This window comes from Pseudopodoces humilis, chromosome 10 (assembly GCF_049639895.1).
Source record: "Pseudopodoces humilis isolate 2021_Gansu_Grassland_sample_001 chromosome 10, ASM4963989v1, whole genome shotgun sequence".
NCBI lineage: Eukaryota > Metazoa > Chordata > Aves > Passeriformes > Paridae > Pseudopodoces > Pseudopodoces humilis.
In genome coordinates this window covers 12,812,281-12,833,762 of record NC_142209.1, presented here as the reverse complement: position 1 = coordinate 12,833,762, position 21,482 = coordinate 12,812,281, and the positions used below count along the sequence as shown (strand labels likewise).

Here is a 21,482-nt window from a genome sequence, read left to right as displayed (position 1 = left end):
CCTGCCAGCTCTTCACAAACGAATCTTGTGTTCAGGGAGCTCACTTCAAAGAACTACTTTAAATGCTGGAAGAATTACATCGATTTTATAAAAACAAACTTGCATATGTCTCAGAAAGAGCTGTCTAGTTGCCTGTCTCATACTGAAATCTTTAGAGCATAACAGTTACGTGCGTTGCCATATTTACCGGTTATCCCAGATTCCTATATCCACCGCTTTGGCTGGAGTCCTGGCCGGCTCCCGGGGGCGGGCAGCAGCCGTGCCGGGAGCGGGGCTGAGGGGGAGGGCGGGAGATCCCGCCCCAGTGTCCGTCCCGGTGCCTCGGGAAAGCGCCCGGCGCTGCCTGGCCGTGGGGTGGAAGAGGGAGCGGGCAAGAAGTGCGTGGTGTCAGACAGGAGCAGCAGAAGAACGTGTAGAGGAAGAAGCGCTACCGGGGCGGGGGCCGGGGCGGCTCGGCTGCCCGACGGGCGGTGGCCGCCGGCGGGGCTGGCGGAGCGGGCCGCCGAGGTCCCGGCGCTGCCCCGGCCCCTCAGCGCGGCGCGGCCGGGGCGCTGGCGCTGCCCCCCGTGCCCCGGCGCCGCGGCAGCTGTGGGCAGGGCGGGGCGCCGGCGGGGCCCGCGGCAGCGGCGGAGGGGCGCGGGGCGGCGGCCGGGCCCTCGCCGCGGGGCAGGACGGAGCGGGCCGCCCGGCGGAACTCCTCGCTGCGCCACGTGTAGAGCAGCGGGTTGAGGGCCGACAGCGAGCAGAGCAGCAGCCAGCTGGCGGCCTGCAGCGCCGGCGGCGCCGGGCGCAGAAAGAAGCCCAGGAGGCTCACCCAGACCAGGGGCTGGGTGCCCAGCAGGAACACGCAGCAGAGCAGCAGGACGGAGACGCTGCTGAGGCGGCGCTGGGCGCGGCGAGGCGGCGGCGGCGCGGCGGGGAAGGGCAGCTGGTGCAGCAGGTGGAAGTTGAGCACACTGACCCGCTTGGCGCTGCCCCGCACCCGCCGCACGATGCCGAGGTAGCAGTGGAGCAACAGCGCGGTCTGGCCCAGCACAGCCAGGGCGAGGAGCAGAGCGGTGTAGCGAGAGCTGCCGTCCGACTGGGCAGAGCCCAGGGTCCAGAGCCCGGGCAGCAGCGGGACCGGGAGCAGGGCGAGGGCCCAGGAGAGCCCGATCATGCAGCCCGTGTGTCTCCGCTGGTAGAGGGCCTGGTAGACGCTGGGCAGCTTGGTGATGAGCACGTACCTGTTGAAAGCCACCAGCAGGTGCGAGGCCAGGGAGACGGTGAGGCCGAGGCCCAGGAGCCCCCCTCGGAGCAGCCGGTACTCCGCCGAGCGAAGGGAGGAGGAATTGGGGGGCAGCAGCCCCAGCACAGCCTCCTGGGGCATCCACAGGGCGCACACGCTTAGGTCTGCCGCACAGCCGTTCACGATGAAGGCATTGCTGGTTGTCTGCAGCTTTTTGAAGGAGAAGACTAAATAGATGACCATCACATTGGATAAAGTCCCTGAGATAGCTAAGACTGCGTAGAGCAGCGACAGAAAGATGCGGGTCCCGGAGGAGTCCTCCCAGAGCAGCAGCAGAGGCGAGCTAGCACTCCAGGAAGAGGCGTTGGGCATCTCGCTGAATGCAGCTCAGTTTTGACTTTGCCCTGTAAATCCCATCCTTGTCTGGGTCAGAAGTTCTGCTGCAGGAGTCCTCACCAAGCACACGGGAGGCTGTGCAGCTGGGGGACTCTAAGGCAGGTTTCAGTCATAGAAGCTGTAAGGTCCAGAAAATGCTATTTGCAGTAACCATCCAAAAACCAGCAGTGTCCAAGGCAGGTAAGCAGCAAGAGAGTCCACAGATTGTAGCTGGTGAAGGTGGGTCCATAGGGAGGCAAATGGCTGTTGGCAGACCAGCGCACGACTGAGGTTTCTGTAGCTGTGAAAACAGCAAAAGCAGCAGCACCTTGCAATCGGCAGCAGAAACGGCAGCAAATGATACAAAGCTTTGCAGTTTCTCCTGTGCCACAGTACGTACACTGTATATCATTCCAGGAAGATTCAGCCCTTCCACTCTTCATGAATAATTCAGCAGATTTTCAACTTGTTAAATCAAGAAGGAAAAAAAAAAAAAAAAGCCAAACCCTATCATGCTCCAGAAATACTCCAACTACAGAGTCTGACTCTTTTCTCCCTGCCTTACCAGTCTTCTGGGTCTAACCCATTTACACAACTTCCATTTGAAGCAAGGTTTTATACCAGTATCAGTCACTTCTGTCTGAAATACAGTCCATAAACTGTAGAAATTCCTCTGCTGGATACTCGCTTTTTAACAGAGTTTTTCCTGATCTTATTTTTGCTAAGAGAAAGCTCAGTATGCTTCAGCAATTTTAATTTTAGAACTGGTCTATAATAATATACTTTCCAAATCAAATCTTTCAAACACAGTAAATAGAACAGTCATTATAAGACAGTACTTATTTGAGGAAGCTGGTTCTCAATCTGAACATTTTATGTCTCTTCATAAACCTCAGGCTGTCTCAACCCATAGGAAATCCTGCATTGCCATCCTGTCAGAGGTGAACACTGGTGTTGGTGAGCACACAGATAACACAGAATCGGTGTAGTATTTGAAACTCCAAAATTAGTTCCTGCAGAGATGAATAACAGCTATTGAGGTGGACTAAAAACTGATTGAAGAGAAGGCATGAACAGTCAGTTCCCAAATGGAGAATAATTAGTCATGGGATTCTCCCAGGAACTCTACCCTGCTTTACTTGAACAGGGACAAAATGTTAATTGTCCTTAACCTGGACAAGACTTAATAAAAAACTCAGTAAGAGAACTTACATTTACTTTGAAAAGCTTTTCAGATATGGAGTGATGATTAATTTTATTATGAGCTTAAGAAAAAAAAGCTGCTTTTTCAGCTAGGTTAGATATTGGCTACAAAAGCAAGCAATTGCAGTTTGTAAGGTAATACCTGTACCAGAGACCTTCAGAAGGCATTCTTAGATGCTAACAAATGGCAGTACCAAAATAATATATTAGGAGGTAGTTATAGTTGCTGTATACATTTTTTCAATTTAAAAAAGTTAAATTGTGTGGGTTAATGGATGTTACAATACAGCACATCTTCTATTTGACAAAAAGGCTCATGTTAACAATGGGCAGAAATATTGATCCAAAGGTGGATTTGTTAAAAACATGAATATCTATGTTCACTTTTAATTAATTAGATGGCTCATGTGCTTAAGGTTAAAGACATACCTCAGTGATTTACTTGATCAGGCCCTTAATTACCATATTTTTTGCCTGCTGCACTTTACAGTGTAGATCTAATCAAGTGTCAAACCTTTTGAGGCCTTTCATTGTTTAGCTGTCAGTAAAGAACAGTTATTATAGAAACTAAAATCCTCCTCTTTCTGCAGTACTGTAATTGAAAAATAGTCTCTGAATTTGTAACAAGAAATATCTCCCTAACTGAAAAGCTTCATAAAGCATACTTTAAAAGAGATTATGATGATTAACTGTTTCATAAGATGTTAGCCACAGAATAATATGTCCAGTAGAGACCTTTAGATTTATTTAATCCATCCATTTGTGTTTTTAGAGATCTTATGTGCTACTGCTTGTTCTCCCAGAAACAGATATATTCATATTTGAAGGAACAGAAATGGTAAAGTTCAAGGACAAGTGAACACAGGATCTGAAATAAATTTCAGGCTATTTCTTAAAAGCTACAAGGTTCTAAAAGACCTTCTTGACCTTTCACTGTTCCAATTTTTTTTGTTGTATGTAGTTAAGAAGTTGATTGTTGCAGAATATTGACTTATTTATGAATAAAAAAAATTGTACATAAGCTGGTATTTATGTATTTAATCTAATAAATCAATAAAAGTGTAGAAAAAAGGCCAAGAGGTTGAGTCCTATGTACTACAAACCCTTTAATTACCTGTTCTTCCTGTATATTATTTACTCTGCACATCCAAATTACCATCCATTATACACCCAAATGCAGTGGCAGAAGCCTTTTGTTGTCTTTTTAGATCAGACTGTCACCAGAATTTGGACAACTTGGAAAGCATCTGCTCTATTCCCAGCTTTCCCATTCCTTTTGAGTAACAGTTACACACTGTCCAACTATTGCAAGAGAGGCTGATAGGAATACTAAGCACTAGTAAATAATAGATAAATAATCATGTAATATAACAAATTTGCTGAAAATCAGCAACATAGTTAAACAAATGTTAGAACCATTTGTGACTACTTTTAAATTGAAGGAAGGAAAGACAAAAAGCTAAAGAAAGCTACATTGTTTAGATTCTTATGCACAAAGAAAATGCTGTTGGTGGAACTAAGGGACCTGTTGCACATGCAAAAAAGTCAAGGTATATTACACCTGTATAACAAGGGGCCTCACCCAGGAAAGATTCCTCAGTTCAGACACAGCTTTGAAATTACCATATTTTGAAATATAACCCCATCACCGTAATTTCAACATGTTGATTAAATACCTGGCATTTACAAAGCAAATACAAGAAGGTTTAGAGAGATTGTAAAAAAGGTCTCTCTCTTGCTAATGGCCTTTTGCAATGTCATCCTACTTTTAAGTACATTACATGGTGTACAGGAAAGAAGGTGATTTTGAAGAATTATATTCCATTAGAGATCAAATAATCAAAAGATCTAAGAAAAACCCCATGAAACAAGGAAGTTTATACAGGCATTTTATTATCAATTAGCTGTATGTATATGTATATATCTACATTTCAAAATTAATCAGTATTTTATTACGGAAAACTATTTATAACAAAGTACATGAGAAAATTCTTTATGAGAGGTAGAATTACCTTACCATTCATCTATAATTCATACACAGTATATTGTATATATAAGCACACACATATGCTACTTTGTGCATGTGTTACATATACACAGTTGCAAAAATGTACAGTATTGCATGTAAATTTTATTCAGTGATTTTGATTTTTATAGCTGCTTTCAGTATTGCTTTTTAACACTTTCAGAACAACGTTCCATTGCAATTTGTGATCTGATCCTTTTAAAAAAAATATGTAGCAGTTCAGTTGTAAAGCAAATGCATGGTATTCACAGGTCTTCAGGAACAAAGACTGACAATTCAACTAAGTTTTGTTTTCAAATTTCTGCAGATATTGGAAAAACAACTGGATAACAAATTCATTTTTGTCTTGTACATCGGGGGAAAATCAAATCTTCACAGCTGCTTGTATTATTTTCCTTACCATGCACTTGTGAGTTCTGAAAATTTTACACATGATCTTTAGTACCTCCCTGTAACACCATTTCATCCTAAGCCTCATTCCTAAACACATCTGCCTGAACTGTACATTCCACAGAGTAAAGAGCATCTTTACTATGACAAAAACCTTCCATGATACAGGAGGCTACCTCAGCCATTTGCTTAAAAGCAAATGTAAAGATTTATGAAGCATCCAATTGATAGATAAAAATTTATGTCCAACATTTACTATGTGTTGCTAAGGAAATTGTACACATACTGCCAAATGTAGGTTAAAAGCATGCAAGTATGCAGTGATACCTAATTCATTGTACATTTCCACCAACTTCAGTTTGGTCTACCTTCATTCTGCAGCATATATTGCATAGCAAAAGTTAACATTCTACACTGAAAATAAAACATAAAACCTTTAAGACAAATTGAAAGTGTGTTAATTGTACAATTGAGTCATCACAATTTTTTTTTTCAGTAGAAGATGCAATTAATTACATCACATCTCAACAAATATTTTCCCTTTATTTTTCTTTCATAGTGTTTCCTTAAGAAACATTAGCAGCTAGAAGTGGAAAGAAGACTGTGTATCAAGTGCTTTTAGTTGATATTGTAATAACAAGTCTCTTACTAGTTAGACTTGCATCAAATTACCAGAAGATCAATTAGTAAAAAAGTAAATTACATTAGGATTTAAGCAATAATAATGGACCCAAAAAACAAGAAAAATCTCTTGTTCATAAAAAAAAATTGTATCTTTGATAAACATGTACAAATTCTTTAAAATATACATTTTTGTAGCAAAGTAGACCCTAAATTAAAATATACTCTAGTTTTTACATAATTTTTATATATAGTTTACCAAAATATTCTCTTAATACATATTTTAACACTGTACACAAGTTAATAAATGTCTTAATGGAACTCATTAGAAATATATTTAAGCTGTCTCAACATAAAAAAAAATTAGATTTGTATATAACATGGGGTAGTAATTTCCATAAATTCAACTTCAGTGCATCTGCAGTAGTCATTAAAAATAAATTTCTGCCTGTTAAGAAGTCTCCTCTTGGTGTTAAGATTTTAATACATCTTGTATTGAAGGTTCCTCCTTTAATGAGCAGCTTCATTTCTTCAGTTCTTCTCCATCACAAAGGACAGACTTGAAGAGCTCAGCAGGTTTCACCAAAGCAGCAAGGCTTTAGTACTGAACATACTCAGACTGAAGGGACTGTGCAGAGAAGAAAAACTGATTAAAACTCACTGGAGAGGTTTTATTTATATATAACATGTATTTTTCACTTAAAGAGTAGAGGAAGGACAGAAAGGAGAAAAATAGAATTGAAGGAGGACCTGAATCTCTACATAGGTAAAGATGAATAAAATAGAAGAAATTAAAATCTGAGTAAAGTCCATCAATTTTCCTATATCTACACTTACTTTTCCAAATCAGTTTCTTGAGAGTATTAAAGAAAGCATTACAAGTCTTTTAAAATACCACTGCTACTGTAATTGAATTGTTTCCACTTATCCTGAATGAGAATCCAACTGCTACTGTAAGAGTCAGCTTACTTTAGATGTTGATTCAGGTAATGATATAGGAAAAACATGATGTAGCTCATTATTGAGGAAAAAAGCTACATCAGTAATTACACAGATGGATAAATTTATGTATGATTACCAAAACCAGATGAAAATGAAGCACTGCAAATGGTTCATCTGGATTAGTAACGAGTCAGTATAATTAACAGAAAACCATAATGTGCTCTACTGTATTTATTTACATTTCTGTTTCTACTAAAATTTGAAGTTTTATTAAAAACTGATTAATCAGCTTAGACAGTATCCAATCATTTTACTAGCTCCTATACAGATGTTTAAGAAGTCATTCTGATGAATATGAATCTTGTATAGTGATGAGCTGTCCCAGATTAGTATGGTTATAAATAAATAGCAAATAACCCCCCCCAAATGTATTTTACAACTGCATCGGTTCTTCAGAATTAGAGAACTATGGGAGAGCAACAGTCCTATGACAGACTGGATCCTCACAGTCTTCTCTTCCATTTTCCTACTATTCCTAACTAATCATTATAGAAAATGCTCTTTGGCACCCATAGTGGAACCTGCCAGTAGAAGTGTATAATACATTTATAGACACCTTTACAGCTCTAATGAGTATCACCAACTACTTTCCCCCTATATTTTAAGTCTCAGTGTGTATTTTCAATGCATGTTCACATCTCAAAGAGTTGAGACCATCTGGATATTCTTCCCTAGGTAGAAAAAGTGATGTCAGCATACAGATTTCAATACCACTGACTAAAAAATGTCTGTTTTTAGTAAGAGCAAGGCAGAAGGAATATCCCTTCATTAATGGGCACTTGAAACTTCTCTCTTAATGATCCTCAAAGGCTTCGCATTTTAAGAAATGTATTTTAACAACTGGAAATATGGTTACACTTAATTAGCTGATCAATAAACACTTTCAAAGGCAAGAAATGTAGTTATTTCCTCTCATGTTATACAGTAATAGATTACTTTACGCTTTGACAGATGAAAGATGACCGGAAAGCACTGTACACTCTTAAAAGCAGTTAGTAACAAAGAACTGAGAACACCAGCCCTTCACTCAGCAGACAGCAGTAACCAGGAATTCTACATCATGATTTTAATAAAAGAAGCAAACCATAAATGAAAGATTTTGAAGTTTAAACTGTAATTCTTAAACTGTTAGTAATCCAAGTTACAAAAATATGAGAAAAAAAATCAAGAAAACATATAAAAAACTACCAAATATCCAGCAGCATATATTATTTGGAAACAGGATAGTGTGTTTTGGTAATTTTCGTTACAGATGGGTAAGACAGAGTTTATTTACTTTCAAATGGAGAAATACATTTTTCGGTGTGTTCCCACCCTCATCATAACCCTACTTCACATCCCTATGATTTCTTCCTAATGTCTCAAAGTCTTCCTAAAGTATTAAAATCTTTATATAGGTAAATAATTAAATCTGAACAGCACTTTTTTCAGATTAATCTATGTGACTTCATATAAATTTTTGTTACTAAAATCATAGCGATAGGTATAACAACTGAGCTACTGTAAAGTATGCGAACTCACATTTGAGTTTGAGAAATTTAAATATAGCAGGAGAGGCTTGTTGTTTTGATTTATTTTGCACTTTAAGAGCACATATTACTTCTCTGAAATCTCTTCACATGTCTGAAGAGATTGATTGTAAAGTTTCAAAGCCTGTAATTGTGGTTTTCTCTTCCTTTTTTCTTTTAAATCTTTTGAGGAGTTTTCTATTTTAAAATTTACATTTGCCATGACTCAAAGTATGGCCTATGGTTCTGACAGCTTTATTAAAAGCAAACAAAAAAATCCAATCCATTTTTACAATTTGCTGGATTTAACACAATCTTGTTTAAAATGGAGTTTCTTGTTTAAAACAGAGTTAAAAATAGAAGACAAAAAATCCAAAGAAAATTGACTGCTGAATTGTAAAAATGAGAGTATAAAATCAGTTAATGGAGAAGAAATCTCAGTGTGTATTCCTACAGTGGTCCCATGCCATGTCAAGCTTGCCATTTTATACTCAAATAACAGACATTTATACAAAGAACTAAGAATTAGATAGTTTCACTACAGTTAAGGATATCTAATGAAGTTTATGCTGAAACAAGTGCTTAGATCACTTTCACTTTTCCTCTTCAAGAGAAGGCACAGAAAGCCTTGTGGAAGAGAATATAAGCACCAAATCTGCTGAGACACTAGAACTGTATTTGCAGACATGAGACTGCAGGACCAAGTCAGCCTGAATTTGAATTCTGTTTCAAGACAGAATAACCCTTATAGCATTTAGGCTTATTTTTCAGGATTTGAACATGCCCTTTCCCCAGATAACTGCAAAAATGTAACTTATGTTTTTGAATTGTGCAGCAACTCTCCCAAAACATCGTTGCAATAAGAGTGCTGCCACAGGCAAGAACTACTGTGAATACACAAGAGCCACTAAACTAACTCAGGATGCATTAGAGAAAATGCACACACATGAAGTGATCCTGACTTTACACATCAGCAAGATGCACTGGTGTTTGTTTGGTTTTTGCAAAGCCTGTCCTATTTTCATTAATGGCAAGTTCTTATTAAGAAAAACCATGCTACAGGTAAAGATTATGTATATGAATCTTAAAACACTGCCAACACTTCTCAGTTTTTGGCAATGTTTCCATCTTGCCAGTTTCCATGACAGCTATAGAAGCAAAAGGTGACTCATCTTAAGACTACCCAGTTACATATTCTCCAATAAAAATACATTTTAAAGAGCGATATTTGGATTTAGAACTATAGTGAGAACAAAGCAAAAACCTTATAGCAGTACCTTAAGTGTGATTATAGTTGAAGAGAATAATTCTGCAAACTGTTATTGTGAGAGATTCTGTTAATCAAAACACACACTTTGTAAAATAAAATATTTATTCTATTTGACTGAAACAGCAGGTTTTTTCTTTTCTTTAAAAATCAAGCTTTTCTTCTAGCTCATCAGCATAAACATGATAAAGTGGATTATAAGCTTGCACTGATGAAGGACAAAAACCTTAGAGAAAAATACATGTCTGACAACAATAGTTATAGTCATGGTTATTTTTTATTCTTCCTTTTTGTTAAATGGAATGTGGAACAGCAGCATTAATGCTGTTTCATTGCAAAACAAGATTGGTGAATAACCTTCTCTTGCATACTGTGGGAAAAACTCCCTAATGAGTTTAGTGAACATAAACTAGAACTGAATAATTGCTGTCCTAGCCATCTCAAAATGCTCCTGAACCACTCGTGATAACAAAGATATACAAGTAAGAGTGATAAGGTGATTTTCTAAAATAAAAGTACTGCATGATTACAGCTGGTTAGCTTGATATCTAACTGAGGGAAGGGAGATTTTGGCAATTAAGAGAAAGATAATTGATCAGTATCATTCAAGAGTCCTTTGATGAACCTAGTGAGTAAACAAAGCACCAGGACATGTAATAGACTTCTGTCAGGTACATCACCTGATGTGCTCCAATTAGAAAGAACACAAACACTGTAACAAGCCTAGGCTGGGCTGTCACGACTTTCAAGTAATTTCAGCATCTAAAGCAGTGAAGTGGAAATGATTAAACAGAATTCTGTTTTTAAAAGAATTCTGCCAGAACTGGTATCTTGATACTATTCTGAATTTTGCTGATGAGCTTCAGACCACTGGGAAGTGCCACCAAAAACAAAACAGCTGCATGTCTGTGACTGAAGTGGTAAGGAAAAACGAATCTTCCTTGGTGGGTTAATTGGTCCCAGAATAATAGGGGAGAGGAAGGAAAAAACAAAAACAAAAACCAACCAAATAAAAATAAAAGACATGATGCTTTTCCACAGTTTCACATGAAAAGAAAAAAAAATCCCAAACCAAAACAAAAGTCCCTTGAGGAATGCAGGGCATGACACTTAAATACAAGAAACAGAAGTCACTATTATCAATGGCAAGAACTTTTTTTTCCCCACAGGTCCCAGTGCATTACAGTCAAAGAAAATAAAAGAAGCTATGTATTTATAAGCAGGATAGCACTGAGTAGCAGCTTTCTGGACCAGAAAGATTTTAAAAAACTGAAGAATTTGAACACTTTCCAAAAGGATTTTTGAGCTAACTTCACTTACCAAAAGAAAACCAAATTGAGATGAGTAGCATGAGATATCTCCACAATAAGAAAAGAAGATAACAAAGGGCTATAACACTGATAGAGAGATACAGAAAGTTTCAGGTTAAAAGTGAAATAGTTTTAAGCATGACTTTCTTGAATCACTGAGAGTAATCTTTACGAAAAATTATGTTGTCCTCGAAATAAAGCATCCGTATTTGCCAATAAGCTGCTCACTACCTGAAAGCATTCAGAGATTAAATGACTGAAAAAACCTACTCTTGTCTTAAACCTCAGGACATCACAGTAACTGCACTCAGTCAACTGTGCATAAAATAGGTAACAATTTAACGCACTCCTCTGTGACTGGCAGAGATGCACAGGGCTACAGGGTACATTCAGAAGCAAATGCATTAATCAGAACATATCTGAGAAACATTACAAACAGGAACACTTTTTAGCCATTATTATGTATTGAAAAATTATTACTTCACAGGTAAATCATTGCACTTTGTTATGTAGACTTTGCATGGCATGACTTGCTAAGAAATGCTGCTTCTCACATCATAGCATAAAATATATAATATATAATATACAATATACAATATTTTTAGCTCACCTCACTCTTCAAAGAAGATTAGAGATAGAATCTCGTTTAAAGATCTTGCTGCATTTAACTGTGTATAACCTCTACTCCTCAAGAGCAAGCAACATCAAGCTAAGAATTATTCAAAGGTTATAGCCTTTATATCCCTTATATCCTTCCATGCATTATTAAAGTCATTAAGATAGGCAGGAAGAAAATTAAAGATGTTCTTAAAACAGGAGATTTGTGCATTTTAGAAAGTTTTTTTTCTTTAAAAATGTTTTCCATTCAACCTAAAACTTTACACTATGCCTCAGATATTTAATTTAAATTAATGTGTTAAGTGACTTAATAGTTCTACTGCAAAGAGACAATTTCCTTCCTCACTGTAAGCACCTCTCTGCTGTGAACTTGGCTATTTCACCTGTTCATGAATTGCTCCTTTCTTCTTCCTTAAACTACACAGTAACCAACATTCCTTGCTTTTCTCCCCATTCCTAAGTCATCCTTATGGAAGAAAGGCATGCTACAATTCTGGAAGTTACATTGTAAACCACCCCCTCTCCCCACACAGATTTGGGGAAATTTTGTGCCAATGCCAACTATATTGTACCTCGAGGGTTTATGAGATTAAGGAGAAACACAGCACTATCCTAAAATTTTGTAAATATCTAGACAAAATCCCTGAAGTGTCACACATACTTAATTTCCTGTCCTATGCTTATGGAACAACCCCAAAAACTTGGCTCTCACTGTTAAAAATAATTTGTAGAATTAAGTTAAAGCAACTACCTCTCCAAAGGAGGTGACAGTTCTTAGCTTTTAAGATGTTATATTTACATTCGACCTTTTAAGCTGCTTGAGGAAAACAGGCTTACTGGTTCTGTAATGCTTTACATTATCATTTGGTATATCCTTGTAAATTCTGGGCTATTGTGAATGATGTCAGCTTATTTTCATGACTAAGTCATATGACAGCTACAAGGAATTTCTTCCTCTTAGGGTGCTGCATGTAATATTATGCATAGTATGTGGCTCTAAGTAAAATATGGAAAAAAAGCCTTTAAAATGCTGCTGGCAGCATATAATTTACAAAAGAAACAACCGAAAAGAATGGGAATGGGCTGACTCTCCAAAGCATTACTGTTCAATGCATTAACTATGAGACAGTACTGAAAGTGAGACATTATAACAAAAAAAAAATCAAATCAGCCAATTTACCATTTATTCAGGTGAGTGATTGCTGTCACCCACTATTGGTACACTGACTTTTAGTTCCAGTATACTCAACAGGAGCAGAGGACCAAACTCCTGAGAACTGAATTTCTGTAAGCATGCTGAATTAAAGACTGGGAACACCTAAAAAGGATGACTTTCCAGAGCAATGAGAATGCATGAACAAATCTAAGACTCATCAGTGTATCTCAAACATTCCTGGTTTGCTATACAGCTTTTCACCTCTCTCCTCATCTCTATGTCTGAAGCAATTAAATTGAATTAGTTCAACAAGAACAGTCCTCTTGTTCTAGAACCTGTTTAATCATAGAAAAACTATGATTTCTACATCTTACTTGAAAAATCTCAATTATATATAGTTTATTACAATCCTATGTAGTAGGGAAAAACAGATTCAAATTTAAGAGATGAAGATGTGGGAACAGTCCAGAATTCCCTTGCAAACAAATAAATTACTGCTGCTGTTTAAAGTACAGTTTAAACTCAATGCCAAACAGTGATTCTAAGAACATGGAATATCAGCATTTATTTCTAGATAAACTGTAGTGGATAAGAAACTAATTTTGTTGTTTTTTTTTTAAACAAGGAGTCTGAAAGCATCAAATATTCTGAAGAGCCACTTTTGGTCAAGTAGATTCTACCAGGATAGAAGTAGGAAGAACACACTGAATTAGAAAATACAGAATCACATTCCCTCAACTTTAATGTTTTGTTTATACAGATTAGGTTTCAGTCATACATGCAATTTAATTCCACAATGGAACAATGAGATTTTATTTCCTACTGTCATCTGTCCTCAGAAATAGCAATTCATACTCCCGAGCTACAAAGATGTGGCTTCTGAACTGTGAGTGCCATAATTGGTGCCACATCTCAGCTGTTAACAAGAGAGGAGGGTCTCCACTTCTGCAGGAAGAAAACACAGGCCATGAATGACCTTTCTCAGGACATCCCAGTTACGTGCAATGTATGTTATTAGCTGTCTTAAGACAGACTCACCACACAAAACAGCAGGTATAATACCAGAACTTTCTTTATACTGAAACAATTTATCAGTGGTAAGGAAAAAGAAGAGTGATGTGCAATACTCCAAAATTAATTTTACACAAAACCTATTTTATTCCCACCCAGTAAGAAAAATAAAAATCCTAAGTGTCAGAACTAATTGAGAGAGGCTGACAGGCTCCCTTAATCATAGGCAAAATCTTAAAAACAGTGTACTATTTTTTATAATTAGTAGGTTATCAAATCCTGGGAAACCAGGTATTTTAAATTGGTTTTATATTTATCGTAGTAGATACGATTATTTCTTCCCTAGAATAGATGAAGCTATTCCTGATTTCATAACTGAAGTTTCTCTAGTCTCTCTTTGAATTTTGTATAGAAACACTTTCAGGTTGAATTAGTTCATCTGTACATCCTCTTTGTACAGACTTTTATGCAGAAAAAGAGCACAAAATAAGCCCAAGGCAGTCAAGCTGTTGAGGGATGAAAGCTGCAATGTGAAACCATTAGAAATATCTTGTTTATAATACTTTCTGCATTTGGTGTTAGCAAAGGAGTAGGTTCCAAGTTAAGAGCACTAATTGTTCAAATAAGCCCTATCTTTAAGGATATTCTACCCTCTGTTTACTATGATACATACTAAGGCTTCTAAGAAACTGTTACTGCACAAAGATGAAGACACATAACTTACACACTGTGTTAAGGATAATTTGAAATAAAATCTAAAGGGTAAGAAGGTCCATAAAAAAGTTAGAAAAAATGTTAAGTTTAGGTGTGATTTATTTTTATGAAACTTCCATATAATAGATGTTTAGAAGAGATGGCAAAAAATGCAGCTGAAATGACAGGCAATAGACAAAAGTGCTGTTCAGAAACATTGGCGGAAGTCGGAAAATTATGCTGAGTTAAGATTTTTTTGCAATAGTTTTGCTCTCAGAAGCAAAGGAGAAAAGCATCAGTGAGCTGCCTGAACGTGCTGTTGGGACTTACAGGAATGGACTCTGGTATCGTGCTGGTGGACTTGTAAGGCCCATAAAGGAAGGCTGGTGCATACTCATCTGTCACGGCGCTGTGAAAACTGCTTTGGCTGCTCAGGTTGTTGCCACTACTGCTGTTTCTGTTGTATAAGTTGTTGTTCAGTTCATGATTTTTTCTGTGTGGCAGCTGCAAGCTGCCATTCAGGTGACTGGAGATATGGCTTATAGTAAAACCTGTCCTAGAGGACAATGATGTCATTGTGCTCTCATCATCATCTGAAGCAGCATACAGGTTCCCTAGAGAACTGGCTAGTCTGGAGTTTATGGAAACGCTGAATGGAAAACAAATGCAGGGAAAAAAAATATTCACAAGGTATGTAGAGATACATACAAAAATGCAACAGACAATTAGTAAACATTCGGTGAATAACACAGACCATTCTGAAATAATCTGTGTTTGCACACAGGTTCACTTTCTAGCTCCTAAGTAACGAAAAGCAGAATTCTTTGCAAGGACTTTCCAAGTTTTGCTTATTCAAGCACTACACCATGGCCACCTTTCACCTCTGTCAAACCATACACACATGCAGGAGATGGTGTTAAAAAGGTTTAGGCAGTATCTGATTTACACTGAAGTACTTTGTGGACGTGGAACAGTTTAAGAACTCTTTTTCTGGTTCTTGCAATCAGCTTTGTGATACAAGCCTTCAAGTAACCAGGAAATAAGATAAAAAAATTTGAGACTAGAAGTAGGGTGTCCTGAAATACCTCAAGCAGGTTACTCTGTTCAGGCTAATTTTTCTGCACACAGTTATTAAAAATGCATCAATCATTCTGAGTGTCATTTAATATATACAATTATTTTGGACAATAGTAATAATGGAGCTAAATAAATAGTAATAATGGAGCTAAATAAATCAAGGGTTCATAAAAAATTAATTATCACTCAGTATTCTGAGAGTAATAGTATATAGACTTGTGAGAATATGTGCAAAACATCTGTAAACTGAGATAAATGAAAGAAACCTTAACAACCCACTTGAGCAAGACAGCACCGTTTATGATGACACAATCTCAATGAAACTCTCAGACTAGTAGGATAGATTTTGGGTTTTGCTTGTTTTTAAATCTGCAGGCAACTAAAGTTTGGCTAGAACAGCAGATCACTGTAAGTAAATTTAAGTCTTCTTGTAGCAAAGAACAGCAAGGGCTTCATAGGCTGCAGATGCACTGATAGCCAACCACTGTATGACACTGCAAGCATTTGTACCAAAATGAGAAGAAGAAAAAAACCTTTTAAGGTTAGAGCCTGAGGACGTGGAAAGTCTGCTTATTCTTTCTGCAGGTGGTGAAGTAACTGCCATCACTCTGGAGGCCTTCAGAGGAGATATGGGTCCTTCTGTGCTACCTGAAGTACTGAGTCTAAAAAAAGCGCAGAGTTCCACTAAGAAGCAAGATTTTACAATTAAAATATACATCTCCAACACATATAGTCTTTCAGTACATAGACTGGTATTTTGATAAGTGTGAATTATCAAGTCTGAGAACTCAACAGCAAAAACTCAAGTTTGCCTGCTTAAACTTATTTAAAAAAAAACAAAGAACCAAAAACTTTCCAGATATCCACTCCAAGTATTTCCCCTGTGGCACCTTACTAAAAAGTTACAGACTATTTTCACCTTGCTAATTTATGAAGGCCAAGTGTCTATTTTTTATAGATTTAAGTTTTATCATAAATTTTAGAACTTAAATGTAAATTTGATTAAGACTACTTTTTGAGTTTGTAGAACAAGTACGAGTAGAAAACCCCAAAATTTTAGCTTTCATGAGGTCAGCATCATTTCCAAATGAAAAGTTTCACAAAGTTGCACAGAACATGCAGCTCTTTCTAGGGTGGGATTCTTAGTGACAAGGTTCTTCATGTGTTGATAATGAGCTGTATGTATGTTACACTGGGCTACTCAAATTGTTACTGTAATGGCAGTCCACATTAATTAATTTAAAAATGAGTTTTCTCTGACCCTAGATCAGGGGATACAGCAATCAGACCTTAAAGGATGAAAAAAACTTGGGCACAAGTCTCCAGCTACAAGCATAGAAGAAAAATTACATTGAGCAGCTTAAATTACACACCAAGAAAGGGTAAAACATTTGTTTCCAATGCTAGCCATCTGGCGAAATCCAACTCAAAAATTCAGGTCACAAAACTGAAAAAAAATGTGCTCTTTTCAGTATTAATACTTGATAATAACAGAAATTTTGTCTTACATTTGTATTTTAGATTCAATGGGGCAAGGCATGCAATTTGCAGGCATTTAAAAGGTTTGTTACCTCCCTATGCTCAGAAGTCTGAAAATAGTAATTACATCAATTGATTAGCAATAATTCAAAACACTGAAAATTAAGACCCTATTCAAGTGATACACATTTAGAAGTAGAATTTTAAAGTCAGTACCTGAAGGGCTGTGATATTGACCTGGTGTGCAGCTTCATGTCTTGCAGCCTAAAGAAACAAAAGCAGCAATCTTTATCCAAGGATAAAACACCTTTCCCCTCTGCCAAATCTTATCTGTGTCTCTCACGTTGGCTTAAAATATAAAAATAAGAGTTCGAATTATTGACAATCAGTGTTTTGATTTACAGTTAAAGAACAGACAGTTACTTCAGGTTTAATTCCAAAGTTCACATTTTTACTGGTTCTGAAAAACTCTTAATTTCTATAAGGAGTACCGAAAAGTAATTATAGAAAGACAACTAAGTTAGATTAAGAATATTTTGTTCAAGTTGTAAGTTTTAAAATACTAGATATAAATTTGAAAATTTTGAAGTATTTTTTACGTTATCTTTTATTGCTACATAGTAAGAAGGCATCCCCAAACAGGGAGACAGAGGGCAAAAAAGGAGAGAAGAAAAAGATCAACAAATCAAATGTGCAACTAATAGATACATACCTGGAGAAGTTTCCACCACAGAAGGTGGTACAGGTGGTACTACTGCCTTAAACAAGAGCATGTACTTACCACACAGATCTGATAGCATGGACTGAATTTAAAACTGCAAATTACCTCAGACTGGTATAATTACCTCAGAGCTCCAGCTGTAATGGAACAAGGCTGTCGCCGACTTTTTAAGGCATTCAGCTTATCTCCCTGTGTCATCCCATCCCGAGCTTCCACATCTTTGTCTTCACAATCATTCTGGGAAACAAAAGTATGCAAGCAAGAGAATCTATCAACTCCTGGCAGCAGTGTAGTTTCCAAGCACTGAATATCTCCTTCACAAATATCAGAATCCAGAAGGCTGATCTACTGTCTTCTGCAGACATGGCACTACTCTGCATAGTTCTGGTACATTAAATGTGCCTCTGTACAAACATATTCATATAGGGCTTTTGCAGAATCTAACCTCAATCAGTTCATGATGCTCAAGCCTAATGCTAGCATTTATTTACTTCAAGGAAGTCTGTTGGACATCTATACACACCTGCATTTTTAGTTAAAAACTTCGAGTAAGCAGATTTTTTTTTCCAGGAGGGAAGCTGGCTTTTTGCTTTCCTTCATTCTCAAGAAAACAAATGAAAATCCTGAGAGAATGACTTGAAATAATGCAAACCTTTTGAACCTTGAAAAATTACCTTTAACAGTTTTAAATATTATTTGATCTTTTTTATTTTTTAAGTGGATATTTGTTCTAATTATGGCCTATAAAAAAGCTAATCTGAGAAAAATCAATCTAATACTAATACAAGTCTAAAAAAAAACCACAAATCTAGAAGTTATCTATAGCTAGTTATTAAAAGCTCAGCTTCAGTCTGTTTGAAATTTTTCCTAATAACATTTACCTCCTTGTATTGATCCAGGTCTTGTGCTTTATTCAGACTGTCACTGATGGAAATGTCATTCAAGCCACAAAGAACTCTGTTAATGTTTCCATCAATTCCTCGCTGTTTCTGCTTTGATCGGATGAGATCCCCCTCCAGCCATAACATTGCTTGCTTCCTTCAGGATACAAAACCAAAGCCATTCTGATCAACAAATTTGCATACATATAAAAAACAGTATGAAAACATGCATACAGATTGCCAACATCTGAATCTTCTGTACATCTTCATCTCAAAAATAATTTACATGTCTATCACAAGAAATTTTAAAACCTCAAAAACAACAACAAACAACCTTCCAGAATCACCAAATAAGTCTGTAGTCGCCACAGTACTAAAACTTAATTTTATCAAATCTTCTGGGGAAAGAGGTTAACTAAACAGGAATTTGTAACCATATTTTAAAGGCTCTTAAAATACAACTTAATAATATAAAACAGTGCTTTCATAAACATCATGTGTAGCAAAACTGATGATACAAGACTTTGCAACTTACTAACATGAGTTTTCTGTATACAGATACTGTGCAGTGAAACTACAGCTGACCTGTGCAGTACGAGTGGATGTAGTCATCTAAAGTCCACCAGGGCTTTAATATTAACTTTTAGAAACTGAAAGAATATATCCTTCACACAGGTGGTAGAATAATAAAAATTTCTTCACTACAATGTGCATGGGCAGAGCAGACTTTTTTGATGAGGCAGCATTATTCCTTGATAAGGAAGTTTGCTGGGTAGGTACCAATCATGCTAGCTCCATCCAAGAACTGAGACCCTATTACATACTATTGAAACATTAAATTCCTACACTGAACAGGGAAAAAAAAAGTGAGGAATTAAATCAGAATACACTTCCACTGGAAACTTTTGTTTGGAAATGAAATATTATGGCAAACTGTAAGATCTAAGGGATCTGAGCCAATTGCCTAAGCTTGCTCAATAAATGCAAAAGGTAAGAACTTCAGAAAAATTTCATTACATCCCTAGTAAACATCATGAGAAGGCAGAACAAATGTGTGGGGGCTAGAGGGAGTGCCATTTAGTCCACCTAACAGAAGTACCCTATGTTGGGGGTTAGGTGTCCTTCTTTTAGTTACCTGTGGAATTTTTACCCATTAGTTTTGGGGAAAACCTAACTGTGGGTACTTGGTGGGTGCTTGAAGAACACAAAGAGTTCAGCCGGCCCACGGGGGGAAGGGGGCAGGAAAAGGGGAGGGTGGGGACAGTTTGGCGGCTTCTTCAGCTTGGGAGAAGGACACCTTGGGGCGCAGAGCTGTTGCGGTGAGGAGAAGGGAATCTCACCATCACCCAGACGGAGCTGCTGCTTCTTCTCCTCTCTTTGTTGGTGGCCTTGCACCCCCTGTCCTGCCGGGACGTGTGGCAGTGCCAGGCATCGCCGTGGAGCTGCTGATACACCTCAGCCACCAGCCCTGGATCTCAGCTCATCCCTGCTGTTCCAGCTGAGTGTTCCTCAGAGCCCTGCAGGAGCACCGGGACTGCCCGCCCGAGGGGGTTTGTGAAACAAAGCCTCTCCTCCATCCCTTCCCATCTCGGCCAAGAAGGCTGTCACGGGGCCCCTGGTTCTGTTTTGTTGTTAATGCTGTAGTTATTGTTGTTTGTTTGCCTTGTTATAAATACTAGTAAAGAACTTTTATTCCTATCCCCAGACCTCTGCCTGAGAGCCCCTTGATTTCAGAATTATAATAATTTGGAGGGAGGAGGTCTACATTTTCATTCCAAAGGAGGCTCCTGCCCTCCCTAGCAGACACCTGTCTTCCAAACCAGGACACCCTAGAAAACATGCTTGAATTTAAATACCTTTGAAATCTTTCAAGATTATTGCATACACAGTAATAAACTGATCGGATACACATTTCAGTGGAAGAGTTTATATAAAAAATGCCCCTAAACTAGCCAAAGCTCCCTTATCAAACCTCAAAGAACCTAAGAGATTAGGCTTTGACACCTATTAAGCTTGGAAGATTGAAATTGCAAGATGTTACCTTTTTGTCAGATGCAACTTTGCAGCCCTAAGGGCAAGATATTTTATACTAGAAAGATGTAACTGACATTCCCAATCCCATTCTGACACCATTAGTGACATTACTGGACTTCTGTTTGATTGTTGAAACAGGTATCTACTACCCTTAAGAAAGTAGAAAATTCTTACTGAACAACACTACAGCTCTCAGCTATGACAAATGTTGATAGATCTGAAGGACCTTTGCCTGTCTATAAAATCAAGCCAAGTATTCCTTCAGTCAAACCAAGAAAAGACATGGGCTTTCTTTTTCCTATCTTGTAACATAACCTACTACATTTCTTGTGTTTTTTCTCTATTGTGCAAGTCATTTTTTAGAGTGTATCATCCAAGCATCAGCACTGTCTGAAGAAGACTAATCCAGCTCCTGTGAACACCTGTAGTTTAAGAAAACTTGTGGTCTGCATTATTTTGAATAATAGCAAGCCACATCTCAAACAGAGGATTGTCCATTTAGTTGCACTGGAAAATAAACCCCTCATTCATGCTCTATTTCTCTTGAATTACAGTAATTACAGAATTGCAGTAATACATCCTTATCTCCAATATCCTATCAATTTTAAGATGCAAGGTCAGTGAATCTTTTACAGTATTTACACAGTACCTAGCAGAGTTGATGAATTCTTTTTCCTACTTGTAGTGGATTTTCGAAAAATGTTTTGTCCCATGAAAGTGAAAATGCCTCCAAGTAAATATCATCATGCCATCAACTCAACTATATCAGCATAACCACTACAATAGTAAACACACAACACAGAAACCACTATGACATTAAACTTTCTGTCTACATCACTGTCATTCATTTCCAGTCAGGATCAAATCTGAAGCTGTATTAAA

The 21,482-nt window shown here is 37.8% G+C and overlaps 2 protein-coding genes across 6 annotated transcripts in view; both read right to left on the bottom strand.

The window, feature by feature from the left end:
* Positions 1–529: 529 nt before the first annotated feature.
* Positions 530–1,966, bottom strand: GPR88 (G protein-coupled receptor 88). Its single transcript, XM_005521256.2, has one exon. The coding sequence runs from the start codon at positions 1,598–1,600 to the stop codon at positions 530–532; it is 1,071 nt and encodes a 356-aa protein (XP_005521313.2). The 5' UTR covers positions 1,601–1,966.
* Positions 1,967–4,679: 2,713 nt separating this feature from the next.
* The window catches only part of CDC14A (cell division cycle 14A), a 53,963-nt gene continuing 37,160 nt past the window's right edge, over positions 4,680–21,482 (bottom strand). Inside the window, exons 11-16 of one of the 5 annotated variants that reach the window (XM_005520942.3) lie at positions 18,567–18,723; positions 17,810–17,922; positions 17,181–17,228; positions 16,019–16,147; positions 14,739–15,057; positions 4,680–6,471 (exon numbers count right to left, since the gene is read on the bottom strand). In XM_005520942.3, the coding sequence (XP_005520999.2) occupies positions 6,442–6,471; positions 14,739–15,057; positions 16,019–16,147; positions 17,181–17,228; positions 17,810–17,922; positions 18,567–18,723 (796 nt within the window). In that variant the 3' untranslated portion in view covers positions 4,680–6,441. Of the gene's footprint in view, positions 6,472–11,523; positions 12,867–13,197; positions 13,650–14,738; positions 15,058–16,018; positions 16,148–17,180; positions 17,229–17,809; positions 17,923–18,566; positions 18,724–21,482 lie in introns of those variants that run through there. The other 4 variants (XM_088060273.1, XM_088060271.1, XM_088060270.1 and 1 more) reach the window with 4 other exon arrangements.